This window comes from Phascolarctos cinereus, unplaced genomic scaffold, assembly GCF_003287225.1.
Source record: "Phascolarctos cinereus isolate Bilbo 61053 unplaced genomic scaffold, phaCin_HiC Scaffold_1;HRSCAF=81, whole genome shotgun sequence".
Lineage (NCBI taxonomy): Eukaryota > Metazoa > Chordata > Mammalia > Diprotodontia > Phascolarctidae > Phascolarctos > Phascolarctos cinereus.
In genome coordinates, this window is record NW_027555514.1 from 23,215,102 (window position 1) to 23,234,665 (window position 19,564).

At 40.6% G+C, this 19,564-nt stretch overlaps 1 protein-coding gene across 1 annotated transcript in view; it reads right to left on the reverse strand.

Annotated features, from left to right (window-relative positions):
* STT3B (STT3 oligosaccharyltransferase complex catalytic subunit B) overlaps nt 1-19,564 on the reverse strand; it is a 100,819-nt gene that overhangs the window by 52,472 nt on the left and 28,783 nt on the right. Inside the window, exons 2-3 of the mRNA XM_020993270.2 lie at nt 8,703-8,811; nt 6,061-6,348 (exon numbers count right to left, since the gene is read on the reverse strand). Coding sequence (XP_020848929.1) covers nt 6,061-6,348; nt 8,703-8,811 — 397 coding nt within the window. The remainder of the gene's footprint in view (nt 1-6,060; nt 6,349-8,702; nt 8,812-19,564) is intronic.

Here is a 19,564-nt window from a genome sequence, read left to right on the forward strand (position 1 = left end):
TATGAAGAAAAAATTTTTATTATGGGCAAGACAATACAAAGCCTTAAGAACTGAAGGTTGGAAAAAGGTTAATTTTTAATGATGAAATTCATGTTTTTCATTTAAGACGATACTAAAACCACAAGACTATAGCCATCTCCAAAAGGTAAAGCATCCCTTTCCCCAAAAAATGTTTTAGGGATCTTTCACTTCCAGTGAGCCAGAAATCTCACTCCCAATGACAAACTGTGAAAAATGCATTAATACTGATATAGTGAGAAGCGCAATTGTCTAGAATTAGAAGCAAAGGGAATAAGCATTTATATATAACCTACTATATGCCAGGCACTGTTCTAAAAACTTTCAAATATTATTTCATTTGAACCTCACAATAACCCTGAGAGGTAGGCACTGTTATTATTCTCAGTTTACAGTCAAGGAAATTGAGGCAGACAGCAGTTAAATGACTTGCCCAGGGTCACACAGGTGTAAATGTCCAAGGCTAGATTTAAACTCGGGTCTTCCTGACTCGAGGCCCAGTGCTGGATCTACTGCACCATGGCTTCTAGCAGAATTACAGAAATTCCCAAACTGAGATGCAATACTGCAACAATCTCACATTATTCCACAGATTAGAAAAGGCTCAGAAATGTATCCAAAAGATTAATGACGCTTTGACGGCCCGGGAATTCACTTAATTTGAAGCCTATGGAAAACTTATGGCCCAAATCAAGGAAAATCTTGGGAAAATGGACTCTTTGGCACAAATGTGATACAAGTCTAATTTCATGATGCCAAATTAAGAAACGTGTCAAAATCTCATGAACTGACTGCTAAATCATGAAAAATGATTATAGCAAAAGTAGTAAATGTTGCAAATTAAAAGACGTTAAAGATGTAAAAAGCTATAAAGTTTATTAAGTCAATAAATTTAACCATTTGCTTTACCTCAAGTAATATGCGAAAACACTGTAGAGAAGCAAGAAATGAGAGCAAGTAAAAACTGGTAGTCCAGTGTTTGATGACCCAAATCACTAATTACCAGCAGTGGGACTTCTTTTTCCTGTTTTTCACAAGAACTGGTAGGAAAATGGGAAAGCAGTTTGGCACAATTAAGGTTTAAACCAGCGCCTTCTACCGCTCACTCACTCCCTCCCTCCCAGTAAACCCAAACGGATGAGTGATCAAAAATCAGAGTTCACACAGAAAAGCGACTACGATGAGGAGATCCCAAAGGGACGCTGTTCACAGCTACCACTGGGCAGAAGGCTTTGGCTGAGTCCAATCCAAGAATAAAGTTGGAAAGCTTCCAAGAAAGACTTACGGTGGGTCTGGATGGGGGGCAAGATGTGATGAGGCCACAAGAAGATTATGGACAAAAGCGTGAGGAAATGGAAGACTGTCTATACTGGGCAACAGTGGTTCAATCCACCTGATACAAATGGAGAGCTCACAGAAGGCAACAGCAAAAGACACGGCTACAAAGTTGGGTCATCAAGCATCCTGAATGCCAAGTCAAGGAGCTTCAACTCCTGGGAAGGGGCAGTGGAGGATTTCTGGGCTGGGAAGTAATGTGACCAAAGTGATCTTTTACCAAGATTAAAACTCAGTACTGTGCTTGATGGAATGGATTAGAGGCTACCTGGAAAAGGAAACCAGGTAGGATACTCTCACAATCAGATGTGACACAAGGGTTGGAATTAGCTTGGGCGGTAAGGCTAATAGAAAAAAAAAAGTCAATATACGTGACACTGCAAAAAGGAAAGTGACAGTAAAATGACTAAATGTGAATAGTAACAGAGGCATTAGTCAAGGATGATTCGTGAGTGGGGATACTATAAAGAGAGGGAAAATCAGGAGTAGCTACTGGCTCTGGCTCTGAAGATAAATTAGGATTTGATTTGTTAAGTTTCAAGGAGGAAATAGCCAATGAGATGTGCAAAACTGGCACTTGGGAGAAAGATCAAAGCTACAGATTCAGATCTGATACATCCAGAGAAGAGACAGCAGAAGCCATTGAAAGCAGATAGTAACATAGGAAGGGAAAAGGAACATGAGACAACTCTAGACTCAAAAATGTCCAAATACATCGTTCTGGAGGAGTTAAGAGTAAACAGATCCAGCACCAACAGAAATGTGAATTTCCGGAAGGGGATGGTATAAGCAGTGGTTCTCAAACTTTCTGGTCTAAAGACAATCTTTTACCCTCTTCAAAAATCAAGAATCCCAAAGAGCTTTTGTTTATGTGAGTTATGTCACTGATATTTACCATATTAGAAATTAAACCATCTCAGTAATACTGTACAAATAGTTTTGACCCACAGATCTCCTTAAAGGAATCTCAAGGATTTACAGGGATCCTTGGACTACACTTGAGAACATTAATCTACAGAATCAAAACTGGAAAAGAAGTCAAGGAGGATGAGGATCAAGTCTTTGGCCATTATGGGTCTACTGGTCTACTTGGAGAATAAGTACAATTTGAAATACCAGTTAGAAGTGGTGAAGAAATAGAGAAAGACAATCTGCAGAAAAAAAATGTAACAGAGAACAGTAGGACAATCTACAGATTCTATTCAATATATCTGTGCACGTTTATAGGCAGAAGAGCAAGAGCCGACAGATACAAAGACCACAGAGGTACTTGGAGAATTGAGATTGAGAAGGAAAGAGAAAACCGAGGTGATAAGAGTGCTAAGAGATGAAAACGGTGATTAAGGGCCCAACTAGAATAGTCAACCTCTAATAAACACAGCTCTTAACTAAATAAAAGAAAGTACATGCAAGTAGAATCTATCTCCTTGGCTATAAGATAACAAAGTACAATAGAACAAAGTCACATGTGACTTTGTGTTTATTTTAATTTCTTTCCTCCTCATTGAACAGACACGGTATAACACCATCACAGAGACTGCTGCAAAGACAAGCTGTATAGTCAGTTTAAATTATTTGGTCAGTACTGTTGCCACCATAATTGAATACTGAAATTATATACACATTTAAGAGAACCCAAAGAACTTTTACACACAACAAAGGAGGTGGTGATCAGACACTGAAACACCATTCAGAATCTGAAATAATTTCCCTGTGTCACTCCAGCTAAACACAAAGCCTTAAACTTTGCATGCAAATTTGTTACTTGCGTTAACTGGTTAGTACTTTTCTTTAGAAAAGAAAGGACACGACAGTGGAAGAACCTACACCACAAACAAACATCGATGGCTGTAGGTCTGTCCTTCTGATCATACATTTTAAAAATAAAAACCAAGTAGTACCTAAAAATATCCAAGTAAAAACCTGATTTTTGTGATTTGAACATTTAAGCTATCACCATTTGACTACAAAATTTCTAGCAGTGTGCTCAGTTCTTTTTTTTTTCCCATGAGGCAATTGGGGTTATGTGACTTGCCAAGAGTCACACAGCAAGTGAGGGTTATGTGTCTGAGTCTGGATTTGAACTCAGGTCCTCCTGGCTCCAGGGCCAGTGCTCTATTTACTGTACCACCTAGCGGTCTCCAATGTGCTCAGTTCTTATTCAAACACATGTACTACTTTTTCTTCAAGAAGCCAGTTTTCCCCAATTTTTTCCCACTGTCCGAAGCAGTAGCTAAAGGCTGTCTGCCAGAATAGGAAGAGCAGGCCCGAGGGCTGGGTCTGCCACCAGCCGGCTGCCTCAATGAACTCACCTTCTGATCGCCAGTTTCTGGGAAGGCTGAGGCAGGGATCATTTGAGCTCAGGACTTCTGAGCTCCCCTGAGGCTAAAGTCAATCAGGCCATTAGGTGGCCCAAAAGGCCAATGGCCCAGGTGGGAAAAAATGGAGTAGCCAGTGCACTTCCAGAATGGGCTGGGTAAGGAGACACAATCTCAATTAATGAATTAATCCAGGCCCTTTTTTTTCCTTTTAATTTCAAAAATATTTTTAGTTGTTCCCTATTTGCTCCACCTAGAACGTACCTTCTGATACACACACCAACTAGTGTTTCAAGTGTTCAGCCACAAGGACGAGGGTGCCAAATGGCCACTGGTGGGATTTGTCAGGAATGCATGGACTAGTAGATATGGAAAAACTTCCTAAAATGGAACCCTCAAAGGGGGGTCAGAACTCCTAAATTTTACCACGTCCAGTTTGAAAGAAGAACAAGTTGTATCACTCTAGAGAAGTGGGGGGAGAATGACACCTGACTATCTGAAGCTGACTCTTAGGAGTAACTAAGTGTGAGCGAATGTAGTGCTCGCACTCATATCATACATACCAAAACAGTGCAACTACATGTGAAGCCCTAGGTCTAAAATCTGAAGCCAAGCTCAAGTTCTGAGGGGAAGTATCCAGCTTCGGAAGATCCCCTCCCATAGAGGATGTCCTGCCCTTCAGCCTTGGTGTGGCTGGGGCCATTTTTCCCTAGCAGTGACCGAGGAACAGAAGGATTCATTGTCCCTTACAGCCCCCTAACAGACAAGTTTCCCAAACAAACTCCCAAGCTCTGTGAGTATTCAGCACATCACTTCTGAATACCATAACCAATACCTCTTGCAATTACTTCAGAACTGACTAAAAAAACACCCAGAATCACCTAGGCATGGATAAAGACTCCATCGAATGACCTAGTCAGCAGTCTATATTGCTGTGAAATGTGTGACAACACAGGTGTTGCTACCCAGAAGAACTACCAGGTTTTCCTTAAAGACAAGCACTTTTAACCACCAAATCACTCTCACCAGAAAAGCGCTGCTCTGAAACACCTATTAAGAAAAATTTAATTCAAATTTCAATACCGCTATGCCAGGGGTGGGGAACCTGCAGCCTCAAGACCACATGTGGCCCTCCAGGTCCTCACTGTCGACCCTTCGACTCAATCCAAACTTCACAGAATAAATGGATTAATAAATTTGTTCTATAAACTTGGAGTCAGTTAAAAGGCCGCATCCACGGACCTAGAAGGCCACATGTGGCCTCAAGGCTGCAGGTTCCCTAACCCTGGATGACAGCATGAGCTGGCAACAGCAAAACCAGCATTTCTAGGTCGAAAGAGAGGGGAATATTAACTCTATGTCTACCCAACTGGTGTAAAATGTAAGAAGCCAACAATGTGGATACAACTCTGAAAAACATTTTCCGTGATACCCTTGAACAGTATTCCTCTTCCACATCTAGATTCAGAAAGTGTTCTACTATCACCACCATGTTCTCTCTAGTGCTAACTGTGGAACCTTCAAAGACTTAATGAAAATAGCCAGAACATAACATTCTAAACTCAAAATTACTGTGTGTGTGTGGGGGAGAGGTGCCTATTCATTTAACACCTAAAAGTTTTGTTTTACTCTCACAAAATTTGTTAAAAAGTGTTGAACAGTAATTACAGAGCTCTGTGATAACTCCAGACTTCTGATGCATTATCGCCAAGTTTCTATTCATACCTATGTGAGAGATACTGAGCTGGCTACTGTGTCAACACAAAAGCCAAACCTTGCCTGCCCTCAAGGAGCTCACATGGAAAGCACCATGTCTACATGGTAAGCATAGGGGGTAAGGAAAGGCTTCCCAGATGAAGGCAGCCCTTGAGCCGAGCCCTGAAGACTCAGGTGAGAAGAGGGAATACTCCTAGTGTGGAGAATAGCCAGTGCCAAGGCACACGGGCGACCAGGAGACTGGCAAATATTTTAGTGCACGTATACAAGTGTTATTTTACGGAGATTTCTATTTCTGAAAAGCCATTTTATGCAGATCATTCTATGTAAAGAATCTATAGAGAAAAGTTAAGTAAATGCCATGGAGAGCAACTACTAAATAACCCTGACAAGCAGCATGACTAAACCTAGGAGATCACCTTCACTTCAACAACAGGTTGAGGCTAAAAGCAAAACCAGGAGTGCTGGTTTCAAGAAGACGATTTGGACTTTGTATCCCGAGTGTTAGGCTCACAGCAGCATCCACAGGATTCCCGACACTTCTTCGTGGACTTTTACCAGCTAAGACAACGATGCAGGTGGAACCCAGTGGCAGCAACACTGCCACTTCTCCCCCGGGCATTCGTCAATAACCAGGCTTGGGGGCAAACACAAAGCACCAGCCACTACTTACCCATAAGTAGTATGTGAACTGCAGGGCGAAAATGGCTATGCCTTCATTATCAAAGGATCCGGCTACCGAACGAGAGATGTAGCCTGGCACGATGGCAATGAAGCAGGCCGCTAAAAGCCCTGCTCCTTGGTTCCACAGTTCTCTGGTGAGCAGGAAAGTAGAGATAGATGTAAGGCCGCTAAAAACGGGTGCTAGGAACACACACACATCTCTTATGTGAACAGTTATATTCAGCATGTTTAAAATCCAATGTATGAGGCCAGCTGTTACCATCAACCCTGGGTAGACCTAGGAAGGAAAAAAAGTCCAATTAAGTCAATATTTAAGTAGCAAAAGCGCTAAAAAAAAAGCTAATAGTAAAAAACAAAAACACAAAACTACATACAAATGTATTCCTTTCCTATTGTATTCTTATTTTATTGTTTTGAACTTAAAAAAAGTATTTTCATACACACAGCAAAACACAAAGAGGGCTGTGTATGAAGCATGAACCTCCATTTTATACAAGTTGGTTTTTAAAATTAATAATAGTTAACATTTCTAGAATGCTTTAAGGTTTATGAAATACTTTACAATTATTATCTCATTTTATCTTCACAAAAACTCAGGGAAATAGTACTATTATTATCCCAATTTTACAGCTAAGGAAACTAAGGCCAACAGAAATTAAGTGAATTTGCCCAGGATCATACAGCTAGAAAGTGCATGAGGCTGGATTTGAACTCAGGTCTTCCTGACTCCAGGTCCAGCTTGTGTAGTTACCTCAGGGTTTTTTGGTTTTGTTTTTAATTTTTAAAAATATGTCAAATTACACAAATTCTTTTTCAAAGTTGTCATGCTCATCAATGCTTCCTTCTGACCTCTCCTGTTAATTCTAGGGAGACACGCTTACTGGTAACCCTCCCATTTCTATCCCAAACAAAAACACCCTAATAACAATGAAGTAAAGTCAAGCAAAATGATTTTACACAGGGGCTACTAAGCCCAAAAGTCTGTGCCCCTCTGTCAGGGGGAAGGTGGCTCGCTCCACCAGATGTGCTCTGGAGACATGACTGGCCTAGTCGTTTATCTTTCACACTGTGGTTGTCCTGGCATAAATACTCCCCAGGGTTCTCTGAACTTGGCTTTGGTCACTGCTAATGGTATAAGACTCTCTAAGACGCTCACAGACCACAGTCTGTTCGGCTGTTCCCCAGGCGACAACTTAAGGCAGCCCTTCAATAATAATTCTTTGCTTCTCTACTCCCCACCGCTCTCTTCATGTTCCCTTCATGACCAGGAAGGGGTTTTATTTTGCTCTTTCTCCATTATTGTCCACTCTGGCCTTGCTTACTTACTTATTGAGTTCCATGTATTCTACACCCCAACTGGTTATGGGGTTCACCCTCCTCCAACCATTTAGAATCAGATCCACTCTCTCTACCCAACTGTTTCTTCATGTGTGTACACACTTTACTTGAACCTCAGTAATAATGAGACATAGTAACGTCCACTCCCTTCTTCCTTTCTACATTAGTGTATTCCTTTTACCTTCACTTCTCTTTCTGTTCTTTGAAACTCTCCCAACAGAACCAGGCCAGAACCAGCCCACCTCCTGGGAGTTCTATTTTTCCTCATTAACCTCCCCATTACCCTTTGGAGACACAAAAGATCTGAAGAGATGTCTGTTTCTTTCCACCCTATTAAAATGTTAATAAGTACCACTACATAATCACACATCTCTTTCCAAATCTACTCTTCTAGGTTTTTTCAACTTCAGTGTTCTTATTTCAAAGTTCCTATCCATCTCTGGTCCTTTCATTAAAAAAGGCTTGAAAGCCCCAGGTCTTCTGACACCACTGGCATGGCTTCCCTCCTCCCAACCTCAACTAATTAGCATCACACTGAACTACCCCAAACTCTGCCCAGCCATCTTCCCAATGGGTAGAACTGGACTTCCTAGAACCCTTCCATTTCTTTTTGAACTCACTCCTACCTGTCAGTTCTTCTCTTTCCCTAGCAGCGAATGCTGAACCAGGCCAGCCCACTGGACAAGGGCTCATTCTAGTCCTCTTAGGCACCACCCTCAGACGGCTGGTGGTGCACTTGCAGCCCACCACCCTCTTCAGACTATTGCTGCAGGGCCACATGTTAGCATATCTCTCCAGCTCTTCCCCAAGAAGAACATAAAACGCTTGACTCTTTGCTAAAAGATCAGCTAAAATCTAGGTAAGCTAGAGCTACAGCATTTCCCTCATTCCTCTTAACACACCAACTCTGAATAACAGACAGCTGATCTTGAGTGGCCCATTCTCAATTATAGCAATAAAGAACAAAAACTTAAAAATGTCACATCTGCTTCCTTCCAGTCAGTTTTTCAGGAAAGCTGCTATCCAATAAGACATAGACATACACCAATTCCCACTATATGTATTTTCCTCAACTACATACCAGAAATACTAGGAAGTAATACAAAAGCCCAAAAGAAGGCAAGAGAAGCAAATTAAAACACAGGAATATAAGGTTAATACAAACTATATCATTTAAAAAAAATCAATATTTATGATGCAAACAACCTGCAAGTATCCATACTCTCCCAAAACAGATTTAATAAAATAATTACTAATTTATAAAATTAACAAAAATTTGCCTTATATACTTACAGTCCCACCTACTATTCTTCCTAGTGGATACCATGCTCTTTCATCAAACCAATTTAAAAATTCATAGAATCCATGGGATGCAAGATGATGTGTTGATCTATAGTTGAACCTAGAGAAAGAAGGGGAAAAGGCACATTATTTTCTTTTCATCAAAGTATCAAATAGCTGAACACAAAAGCACCAATCTTTCTGCTCACTGAAGGTAGAAAATGTATCTATCTAATCAGGAGTTCTTAATCTGGGGTCCATGAACTTGGGTTGTTTTTAAAAAAAATTTAACTATTTCATTATAATTGGTTTCCTTTGTAATCCTGTTTTATTTTATGCATTTAAAAACCACGTTCTCAGAAGGGGTCCATACATAGCCTTTATCAGACTGCACTAAAGGGGTCCAGGACATAAAAAGGGTCAAGAACCCCTCTTAGTCTCAAGCGCTTTGGGGGGGGAAGGGGAAGGGATAGCAAATCTATTCATTTATTTTGGTTTATTAACAGGGAAATTCCATGAGAACCAGCTAATGATATTTTTCATTTCACAAGACTACAATAAATTTTGCACTTTAAGACAGATCTGCAAAGAAGTTTGCAGCCAATACACATAATTTTATAAAATTCTTCCAGTGAGTATTTTCCTTTCAAAAGGTTTGTGTAGTGTCTTAAAAATGCAAAATCTTTAGACTTATTTACCAACACCTTGTTAAGAAAGACTAGCACTTATTTTGCCCTATCCTATAATTGTAAAGTAGATAACAGAGATAGAAGCAAACCTCTTTGGCAAGTTATAGATGGCTGAGAAAGTTACCTGGCTGATATGCCAGATAAAAATCAAAGAATTTCAGAGCTAAAAAGGATTGTAGATCACTTAGTACTCCCACTCCATCATTTTACAGATAAAGAAACTGAAGCAAAGAGGAAAAAAGTAAGCTCTCTCCTTTTTAAGGTGATTTTCTTCATCTATAATGAGCTCCATTCATTCAACAAAAAATACCAGATAGTTTTGTTCTGAATGGGTCTGGGCATGGGGCTGAGACCAGACAGTGAGACAAATACTAGTATACTCAAGGAGTTAACAATCTAAGACATTTATTTACTAAAGCAAAACAAGAGTAAATAATCAAATCCTCATACTCTATATATCACCAAAAAAATCCACACTGACTAGCAATTTAGATCTTGAAAAAAAGCATCTGATCATAGCTCCTTGTCCTTCATAAAGAGGAAGAAAAATGTAGCCTGGGAGAGATGCAGAGAATTTCAGAGTTGAGGGTCCTGTTCAGGATCTGGTCTTGTTCAGACAGCTCCCCACTTCCTACCTGGCTGACTCCTCCACTATCCTCCTACCTGCCTCCTTTCAGCTTCCTTTTTGGTGTTCTCTTCCCTCATTAGATTGTAAGCTCCTTGAAGGCCAGGGAATGTGTTTCTTTTTCATATTTTTAGCCTTAGCCTTAGCATGGTGCTTGGAACACAGTAGGCTCTTAACAAATGCTGATTGACTGCTGCTGGGATACTAAAACTTAGCAAGCAATCTCAGCTTCTCTAGACTTATCTTCTGATTAATCAGTTCACCGATGTTTAAGAAAAATCTATGTTCCAGGATCAAGAGAATCTACAGCTAGATACACAGACCTACGAGTTATCTGCATAGATACTTCAATCCATGGGATTTGCTGAGGTTCCCATGTGGGAGAGGCGCCAAGCGAAAAGGGCAATGGACAAAGCCTTAGTAAAAGAATGGAGAGAGATGATACCTCAGCAAAGCTGCCTCATGTAAAATACCTGTAGAAAATCACCTAAGTTACCGAGGCAATAGCAGAGCTGAGGATTCTCCTCCTAATGCTAGAGTTTCACCAAAGCCAAGGAAGGAAAGTTTCAAGTGAGCTGTTCAACTAGGACGACAGCTTTTAGGTCACAGATTTGAACACTAGGAAATTCTCAGCTGCCCTCAGAGGGCAGTGTCAGCAGTGACAGTGATGGCACTAATGAGTTACAGGATAAGGAAGAAATGCAGAGACATGGATAGCCTGAACTCACTCAGTCCAAACTTGACTTCTAACCCTAACAGACCCCCAAGCCCTTCCCCTATTCCTGCAGGGAGCACCACCAACCTAGGGCTCATCCTGGACTCCTCCCTCTCTCTAGGCTGTTGCCTCTGCAGCATCTCTGGCAGCTTGTGCCTCTGTAACATTGTCTCCAATCGGCCTTCTTCTCTCCCCTGACACTGTCCCGCCCTGGTCTAGGCCCTCATCACCTCATCTGGGGAAGAAGGTGGGGGCAGGTGGAGTCTGCTTGCCCCAAGTCTTTCCCCATTTCAGTCTCCTCCATTCGGTCACTAAAGTGATATTCCTAAAGCGCAGTCTGGTCACGTCACACCTCCCCCTCCCCGAACTCCAGAAAATGCTCTGGCATTCAAAGCCCTTCATAGCCTTGTGTCAGTCCCCGTCCTCACCTAGACCTGACATACTCTCTTCAATCAAGTGACACTAACTTCCCACAAGATATTCCATCTTCTGACTGCAGGCATTTTTCCTGGCTTTCTCATCTCCACTCCCTGGCTTCCCTGGACTTCCAGCTAAAACCTCATCTTCTACAAGCAGCTTTTCCTGATCCTCTTTAATGGGACAGTATCTTCCCTGTATTGATTAGCTCCAGTTTATCATTTGTACCAAGTTGTTTTCAAGGTGTCTCTGTAATTAGACTGGGAACTCCCTGAGCTCAGGGACCCTCTTGGTGGATGGGGGGCTTTCTTTGTATCTCCAGCACTTAGCACAGAGCCTGGCACGTGGCAGGCACTTAATAAATGTTTATTGACTGACTACATTCAGATGTTAAATGGTAAAGGGGAGGTGAGAAACAAAATAATAATTCAACGAGATAAGCAGAATCTAAGGAAGGTGTTTTAGGAACAAGAAGCCCCAGCCTGTCAGTTTAGCCAAGAAGCCAGGAAAGATTTAAAAGGCCTCTTAGAAAGAAAAGTATGGGCAGAATATGCTCCTCAAGCAGGCCAAGTGAGATTAGCCTGGGAAAGGACACAGGACACTTCTCTCTAAACTCTGGGTAGTGAGTGCTTGGGGCCTAGCCAAGTGATCTGTGCACAGAAGACAAGAGTGGTGAAGATGAAGTAACACTGGGATAAAAAGAGATTGTGACATGGGAAGATGGTCCTGTGGGGGGAGGCTCGAGGAAAACAGTACCCAAGGAAAGGGCAAGGTATTTTACAATGACCAGAGGAGGCTGGGAACCAGGTTGGGAGCTGGGAAGTAATTAGAGACAACCATCATGGAAAGAAAATGGAATGCTAATTACAACTTCCTGAGAAGCTATCAATGTGCCATGGGAAAGGCAGGCCAATCCATACCCACACAGTACAGTGACGAGCTAAACCATAAACCTCTCCAGTAACGAAGACTTTACAATTGCACAGACACAAGAAGCAAAACAGAGTGCACTGATTTCATAGCAGAAACACCTACGAAAGATTCTGTCAGCAAGACTGCAAACCTTACAAGGAAAACACAGCACGTGCAGAAAACTGAAAACAACGATGAGGAGGACAATCCTGGGTTACTGATCCAGAAAGTCCTTACCTAAATTAAACCAAGACCATTCTCTGTGTTACGAAGCTTTCATTCAAATGATATCCGTGCCCCATCTCTAACTCAATACATTCTACTGCAGCAATGGAGATTTTGACAAATAATGCATTTGTCAGGGTTGGCTGTAAATGGGAGGTGGTGTGATGGAGTGGGCAGAGGGCTGGGGCTTCATGTCAGAGGACTTGGCCTCAATCCTATACTCTAGTCCCTACCCAGACTATTAAAAAAATATCATCCCCAAAATTCAGTTTCTCAATGGGGATAATATTATTCACCACACAAGGTTGTAAGCAAAGCACTTTTGCAAACCTCAAATGGTTAAAGAAATTCCAGTTATCTACCTCCCATGGGCTTGAGTAGAATGAGACTTAGTTGGCTTCCCGAATATTACAAATGGATTTTTATACATACACACATACCCCCACACACACCCCCTACACTCCTTCGGCAATTGGAAAATATTCTCAAATTTTCAAAAGTATCACACATTTACATGTTGTTTATGAAGCACAAGCTAATACAAGGACAAAGAAATGTTGTCTAACTGGTTCTATCACTTCAATGAAAGATCTTTTCCAGAACTATGCTTTTTTCCTAACCTAACCAGCTGGAAAGCAGTAAAAAACTCTTCTACTGGTGGACACTTACAGAACTCATCTGGCAACCACCTCCCCAAGGAGCTACTGCCCAGAATATGAAATGGTATTAGAAAAGATACATTTAATAACTTTTTGTTGAATGAAGTGCCAAATACATATAACACATCACGTTCAGTGTTTGGGGAAGTACTGACATAACCATAGCATGATCCTAGCTCTTAAAGACTTTAAGGCCTGACATGAGCAATTTCCAATTTCTAGATATCCAAGGTCTAGTTTTTAAGTGTTGCCTGCATCTAGAATTATGTTCAAAGTAAACATTAAGGGAGAAGTAATTGCACCCCAGCCCTCTTTTCTTCTCCCTCCCCCCAGGGGAACAGGGTCCTTATATCACAGTAAAAACATTATCTTCTCTTGATAAAGAACTTGATTGGCTTTGGATTAAATATCCCCCTTTCAATGTTCCCCCAAACACGCTGTTACAGGTTCTATTAGACTAGGGGAACTGGCTAGGGGAAGCTCCTTCATACTCCATGAACAAAGAGTACAAGTGGGCTAGAAGGATGGATTTAACCTTACAAGAAAATATTGTGGTCCACTGTGAAATTATAAAGAAAAATTAGAGTTTTAACAGACAGAGTAGTTTGACAGTGTTTTACAAATCACAGCACAGCAACAGTGAAAATTATTTCCCTGAAGCCCAGAATACCACTGAAAATAGGCTACAGAATTTTCTAATGAATATTTTTGGAGAAAACGATCCTGCCCTGATAATGTTTCATTCTCCCTTTCTACGAAAGAGCAACAAAAGACAAAAAAGCACCCTCTCACCCTATTTTCACTCAAGACAGCAAGTGCTGGGCTTCAGGATCAGGAAGCCACATCAGCGCCCGAAAGGCTCTTAGAGACCATGGAGTCTAACGCCTCAGTTCACAAAGGAACGAGCTGAGGCCCAAGGAGGTACAATGATGCCAGAAAGTTGCGCAGGTGCTCAACAGCACATGAGGAATTCAGCTATACCATTCCTAACTGAAATTACAGTCACTTCAACACAAGTCTAATTCCCCAAGATTAGGTATTACTGTATGTACCTTTCAAGAACATATGGAAAGATTTTCTTTTAAAAAGTTACATTAAAAGGCTTTTTGCCAATTAAAGTGTTAATCTTCAACAAGCTGCAAAGTTAGCTCTCCAGAACGATTTATTCCCCAAAGCTTTTAAATAGCTAACATTTTAATGTATCATACGCCTGCAATAATTCAGTTTATTTAAGAGACCCCAAAATGAAAACGGCCATAGGAAGCTTAGTAAAAAGTTCACAGAATCTCAAATGAAGAAAGAACTGTACGCCATGTCAGCCCACCCCCTCGGTTTAAGGACGAAGCCAAGCACTATCCACTGAACTGCCAGCCACCTCTAATCAGAAAACAGATTCGGGTTAGTTCTCTCTTGGCTTACCACTGCTCCCATTTCAGCACCATTTCTGAAGGCACAGCACCTGAGGGCCTCCGAGTATTCTCTCTTCTCTTTTCCTCTGCCCCTGAACTTCTGATCTAGGTCAGTCCAGTCTATTAAATACTGATGACTAGTCTGCTTCTCTGGTAGGGTCCAAAAGGGGCTTCCAAGTGGAATTAAAACAAAACAAAAACAACAGATTTCCTAAAAAATCCCAGCTGGCACATTCAAAACAAATGTTCTCCTGCTTTGACGAACCGTGCTACTGATCCATATATTCTTACCTAGAAAATCTCTACACTCAAGCAAATGAATTTGAATCTGAACCCCAAATCCTCGGAAATAGTTCCTATTTTCTAAAAGAGCAAAGTTTCAAACAAAGCAGATTTACAAAAAAGACACAGAGACTGGTTCTTTACAAAATGAAACATCTCAGGAATCTTCTATATGGAAAGTTCCCATTGTGCACTTAAAATGAGATTCCATTTACATACACCTTTTAAAGACGACAACTGAGTAAAGAACGACCAGTAAACCTACAGAATGAGATTATGTTTTAGTTCTTATTAACAATGTCATTCACTACCATTCAGCCTCCTCTCCTCTGGTTTCATTAATCCTTATTTGCACCCATCAGAAACATTGAGCATAACAAGCAACCAGTAAGTATTTATAAAGCAACAACTACATGCCGGGCGCTGTGTGCTAAGCACTGGGAATACAAATGCAATGAAAAAACCCCTCCCAGCTTACATTGTAACGAAGAAGACAAGAGATGTTACACAGACGGTAGCTCTCTAGACAGATGAGCACATACAGACATCCTGTATCCACAGACGAAGGTGATCCAGCTTGGCTGCATCTCAAAAGCCAGACTGCAGCGTTTAGCTGAGGAGCTGGGGCACAGGAAGAACGATAGCGAGCAGGAATGGAACAGTCAGGTGAAGGTCTCTCAAAGAGAGACAAGACATGAGCATATCTGTAGGCAGCAGGGAATGAGCCAGTTAATGATGAAAGATGTAAGAGTCAAGAATGGGGATGACAGTGCAGGCACTCTGCTGGAGAACACAGAAGGTGACAGGATCGAGGATGCACAAGTGAGGTTTGTTTAGCAAGGAGAAGGGCCACCTCTTCACAGACAGGAGTGAAGTACAGAGTGATAAAAGATGTCTAAGTGAGGCAAGATGAAGAGTGGAGAAGAGGGAGCTCCAAGTAAACAAGCTCAACTTTTGGTGAATTATGAGCTGTAGCTCTCAGCTGAGAGGATGGGGGAAAGAGGTCCAATGGGAGACTGAAGAAGGGATGGTGGGAAGGTTTAGAAGAAATATCAAAATGAATTGATTAGGTGGGAGCATAAGGACTTCCTTGGGCACTGAGGGCTCATTTGAATTTATATAACAAATTTGTAGTGGAAATCTTCAAAAAAGTTCGGTGATTTTCTCCAGCTCTGTTCTCATTAAGCTTTCTATAGATTTGCTCTTCCTTACATGTGTCTAGCTCTTTGATGAGGTAATAATGCTGACAACAATCTTCCATACTCTTCTGCACAAGCCTTTAAAAAGAGTGAGTCTTCTGGCCTCCTCATTATTGCAAATGATTCCTATCAGTTAAATTTCTGTTTGAGATTGTTACAATTGGCATTAGCATCTTTTATCCATTCCCTATTTTTCAGCATCAATCACTTATTTTTGGTAGGTCATGACAAAGGTGTTTAAAATGCACACCTTTTTTTTTTGGTCTTTGCTTCTTCTAGAAGCTTTGTATCAATTCTGATCTTTATTCTAGCAAGGTGGTGATATGCCTGAAGAAAGATGGATGGTTCAAGAAATGAGTCCCAGGGGCAGCTAGGTGGCACTGTGGATAGAACACCAGCCCTGAAGTCAGGAGGACCTGAGTTCAAATCTGGCCTCACACCAAACACTTGACACTTACTGGCTGTGTGACCCTGGGCAAGTCACTTAACCCCAACTGCCTTAAACAAACAAACAAAAAAACAAAAACAAAAAATGAGTTCCACAATCAAGCCTAAGTCCTTCGAAATGTTATCAATTTCATTTTCTGGAATGTTACTGGGCACTCACCATGTCCACAACCTTCTGCTTCTTTTCCTGAAGAAGGGATTTATGAGGCATAGGAGCAGAGTAGTAGGAAGGTCCCTGGGTAGTGTGTTCGAGCCACTGCTCTCTCCTCCTGAACCATCTTTACCAACACATTTTTGGCTATCCTCAGCTATTCCCACATTTGCATTTAAGTCACTAAGTATCAAAGTATATGTTAATTTAATCTGATAGGTCTTTGAGCTGAAGGAATTTTTCTACTTCATCATCTTCTTAAACACATGTTGGCACAGAAAACACAATTACTGTCATAGTGGACTTAAAACCCCAACAACTTATCCAGAGTACTGCAGTGTGAGGTGAGCAACTGTCCAAGAAATGTATGTTGCTTGTTGCCTTTGTGTGTGCAATTACAAATGTCGACTCCTCTATTTACTTGTCCAGGAAGAAGCCATAAGCCATCCTTCCACTTAGCTGCAACAAGAATATCAAGATTGACACAGCTCAGTTCTTCAAACAGTATAGCCATTAACCAGTCAGTGGACAGAGATCTCACCCAGAAGAGTATTAACAATTAAGAACGTTTATAAACTATGCAAAACTGTGTCTCAGGACTCAACTTCCTTTCCCACAACTTGGTCACCACGCACTGCAGAAGAAAGATATCAAGGAAGACTAGGGACCAGTTTTTACTTTTCTGTTTCCTGGGATGGTATGACCAAAGAATTCATCACAACTAGGTATGAGAGTAAGGCTTTATTAAAAGTATTTGTCTTAAGGTATTTAACTACATAAGATATTTGACATTCCCCTAAACAAGATACCTTTATTCTGATTTGTTCTTAAATCTTTAAAACCTCCTCAATTTTAAAATGGTAACTGTGCCAAAACAAAAAACAAAACAAAATCCCAAGAACCATAGACTATGAAAGTAATGAGGCTGAGGTGCCTTTTTAAAAATGTTATCTCTAACATGCGTAAGCTTAAATGTCAGAAAACCAAAAGTTTAGGAGTCTAAGAGCCAATTAGAGTGATTCATTACCCAAAGATCAGGCTATATGTCCTATTTTTAGCCAACAACTCACCATAATAAGGATGAAAAGAGAACACTGTATACAGTAACAGCAATACTGTTTTTAAGAACAACTTTGAGCAAGTAAGTCATTTTGCCTATTATAAATACCCAAATTAACTACAAAGGACATATAAAGGAAGATGTTCTCTGCATCCAGAGAAAAAACTCATAAACATTAGTATGTGTAGAATGATTTTATATATATATACATATCTGCGTCTAATGGCAGCCATCTATGGGGGTGAAGGGAAAGAAAATAAAATAAATTATATAATAATTTTATTATATATCTAAATGCAATAGCAAGTTATACATGATAGATTTGCAGTTTCATATGCAATCATCTTTTTTTAATTATACTACATTATAGAAATGCTTGTTTCATTCCATTTTTTAAAAAAAGGATAAGACAAATTGAAACTGGAAAAAAAAAGGCTGAATTGTTCTCAAACTTGGACAATGTCATTAAAAAAATGGATTGTAAAAAACATGGCAGGGTAACAATTTCATTTTCTCTTTAAATCTTTCTACTTCCTGCCTTTCCTGGTATTTCCCAATGTGCTCAGTTCTCTCTCACCTTTAAAAAAGCTTCACTTAGCCTATCATTCACTTAACACCATCATCTCCTCCCCTTTCTTTCATAGCCAATCTCTTAGAAAAGGATCTGTCCATTATTGCCTCACTTCTTCACATCTCACTCCTCAACTCCTCCCAATCTGATTTTGGAACCCACTCCCCTCCACTGAAACGGCCTTCAAGAAAACCAGTGTCTCTTTATCACTAACCCTTTCTGTTTTCCAACTTCTATTCTTATCTAGTCAGCAAGCATTTATTAAGCACTTACTACATGTCAGGCGCTGCTCTACGATTTAGGAAACACAGCACAGGCAAAGCTAGTTCTTGTCTTCGAGGACACTCCAATAGAGGAATACATAGAAGGAAGCAGAAAAGTATGGGGGGGGGGGTCACAAAGGAGAGAGTGTAGGAAGAAAAGGGATGGAGGGTCAGGAATGAAAAGGTTGCACTGGGCACTTTTCTTAAAATGATGGTTCTGAGAGGAACTGACCAATCAGAGGAAAAGGGATGAATAATCTTTTAGGGTGGGTGAAAAGGCTGCTGGTTTTTTGTTGAAGAAATAAATCTAGAGAGGCAAGAACAGAGCCCAGAGGAAAATAAAAGGAGAGGGGTAGAATGATGAGCATACAAATTGACTGGGCCCAGATTTCTTCTCCATCGTGAACTCCAGGAGGAACTGGTTACTTCACTTCAGAGAGTTCATAGAATTTTGACCCCAATCACCAATTCCTCCCTGTTTATGAGATCAGATCAGATTTGTTGTAAGTAACAACATTGGTAGAAATGCTTTAAATTAAAATACTCTAAATAAAAGTATATCTGGTATCAAGGGTGGCTTTTTAATAGGGAGGGGAGATGGACATAACTATACGCAAAACAATGTATTTGGGAAGTGTATTTCCATATGACTTTATTTGGGGCAAAAAGTTCCCTCAAAGATACCCATCAAAATATACCCAAAGAATCCCTTACGAATTTCACAACTCTGACGGGGCTCTTTCACTTTCTGATTTAAGATCTAAGAGATGGAGGATTCATGCAGTATAGTCTAGTACAGTACAACATCTGATAGCAAACTGACTGGTTACCGTACTGCCCACCCTACTTAATGGATTGAGACATACATTTGAAAACTTCCTACTATACAGTCGCAAGCAAAGTAATTTATCGTTGAACAAGTCTAGGGTTTGTGATTTCTGTTACAATCGTGGAACTAGGCCCTTGATTGGGCACACAAACCTATGACACGTTACTTCTGTGGGAAAATGAAGTTTTCACCTCAGATTTCTGCTTTGTACTTCACTGTGTGTGACAGCCCCTCAGGTCACTTTCCCTTTCAGCTTCAGTCTCCTCATCTGTAAATGAGGACATTGACTGGCTAGTTCAGTGTTGTTATGAAGCTCAAATGAGGTCATCTCTCCATAGCACTTCGCAGACCTTACAAAAGCTCTTTATTGGTTAAAAGTATTATTAAAAGCAATAAAAGAATGGCAGAATAACCTAATTTT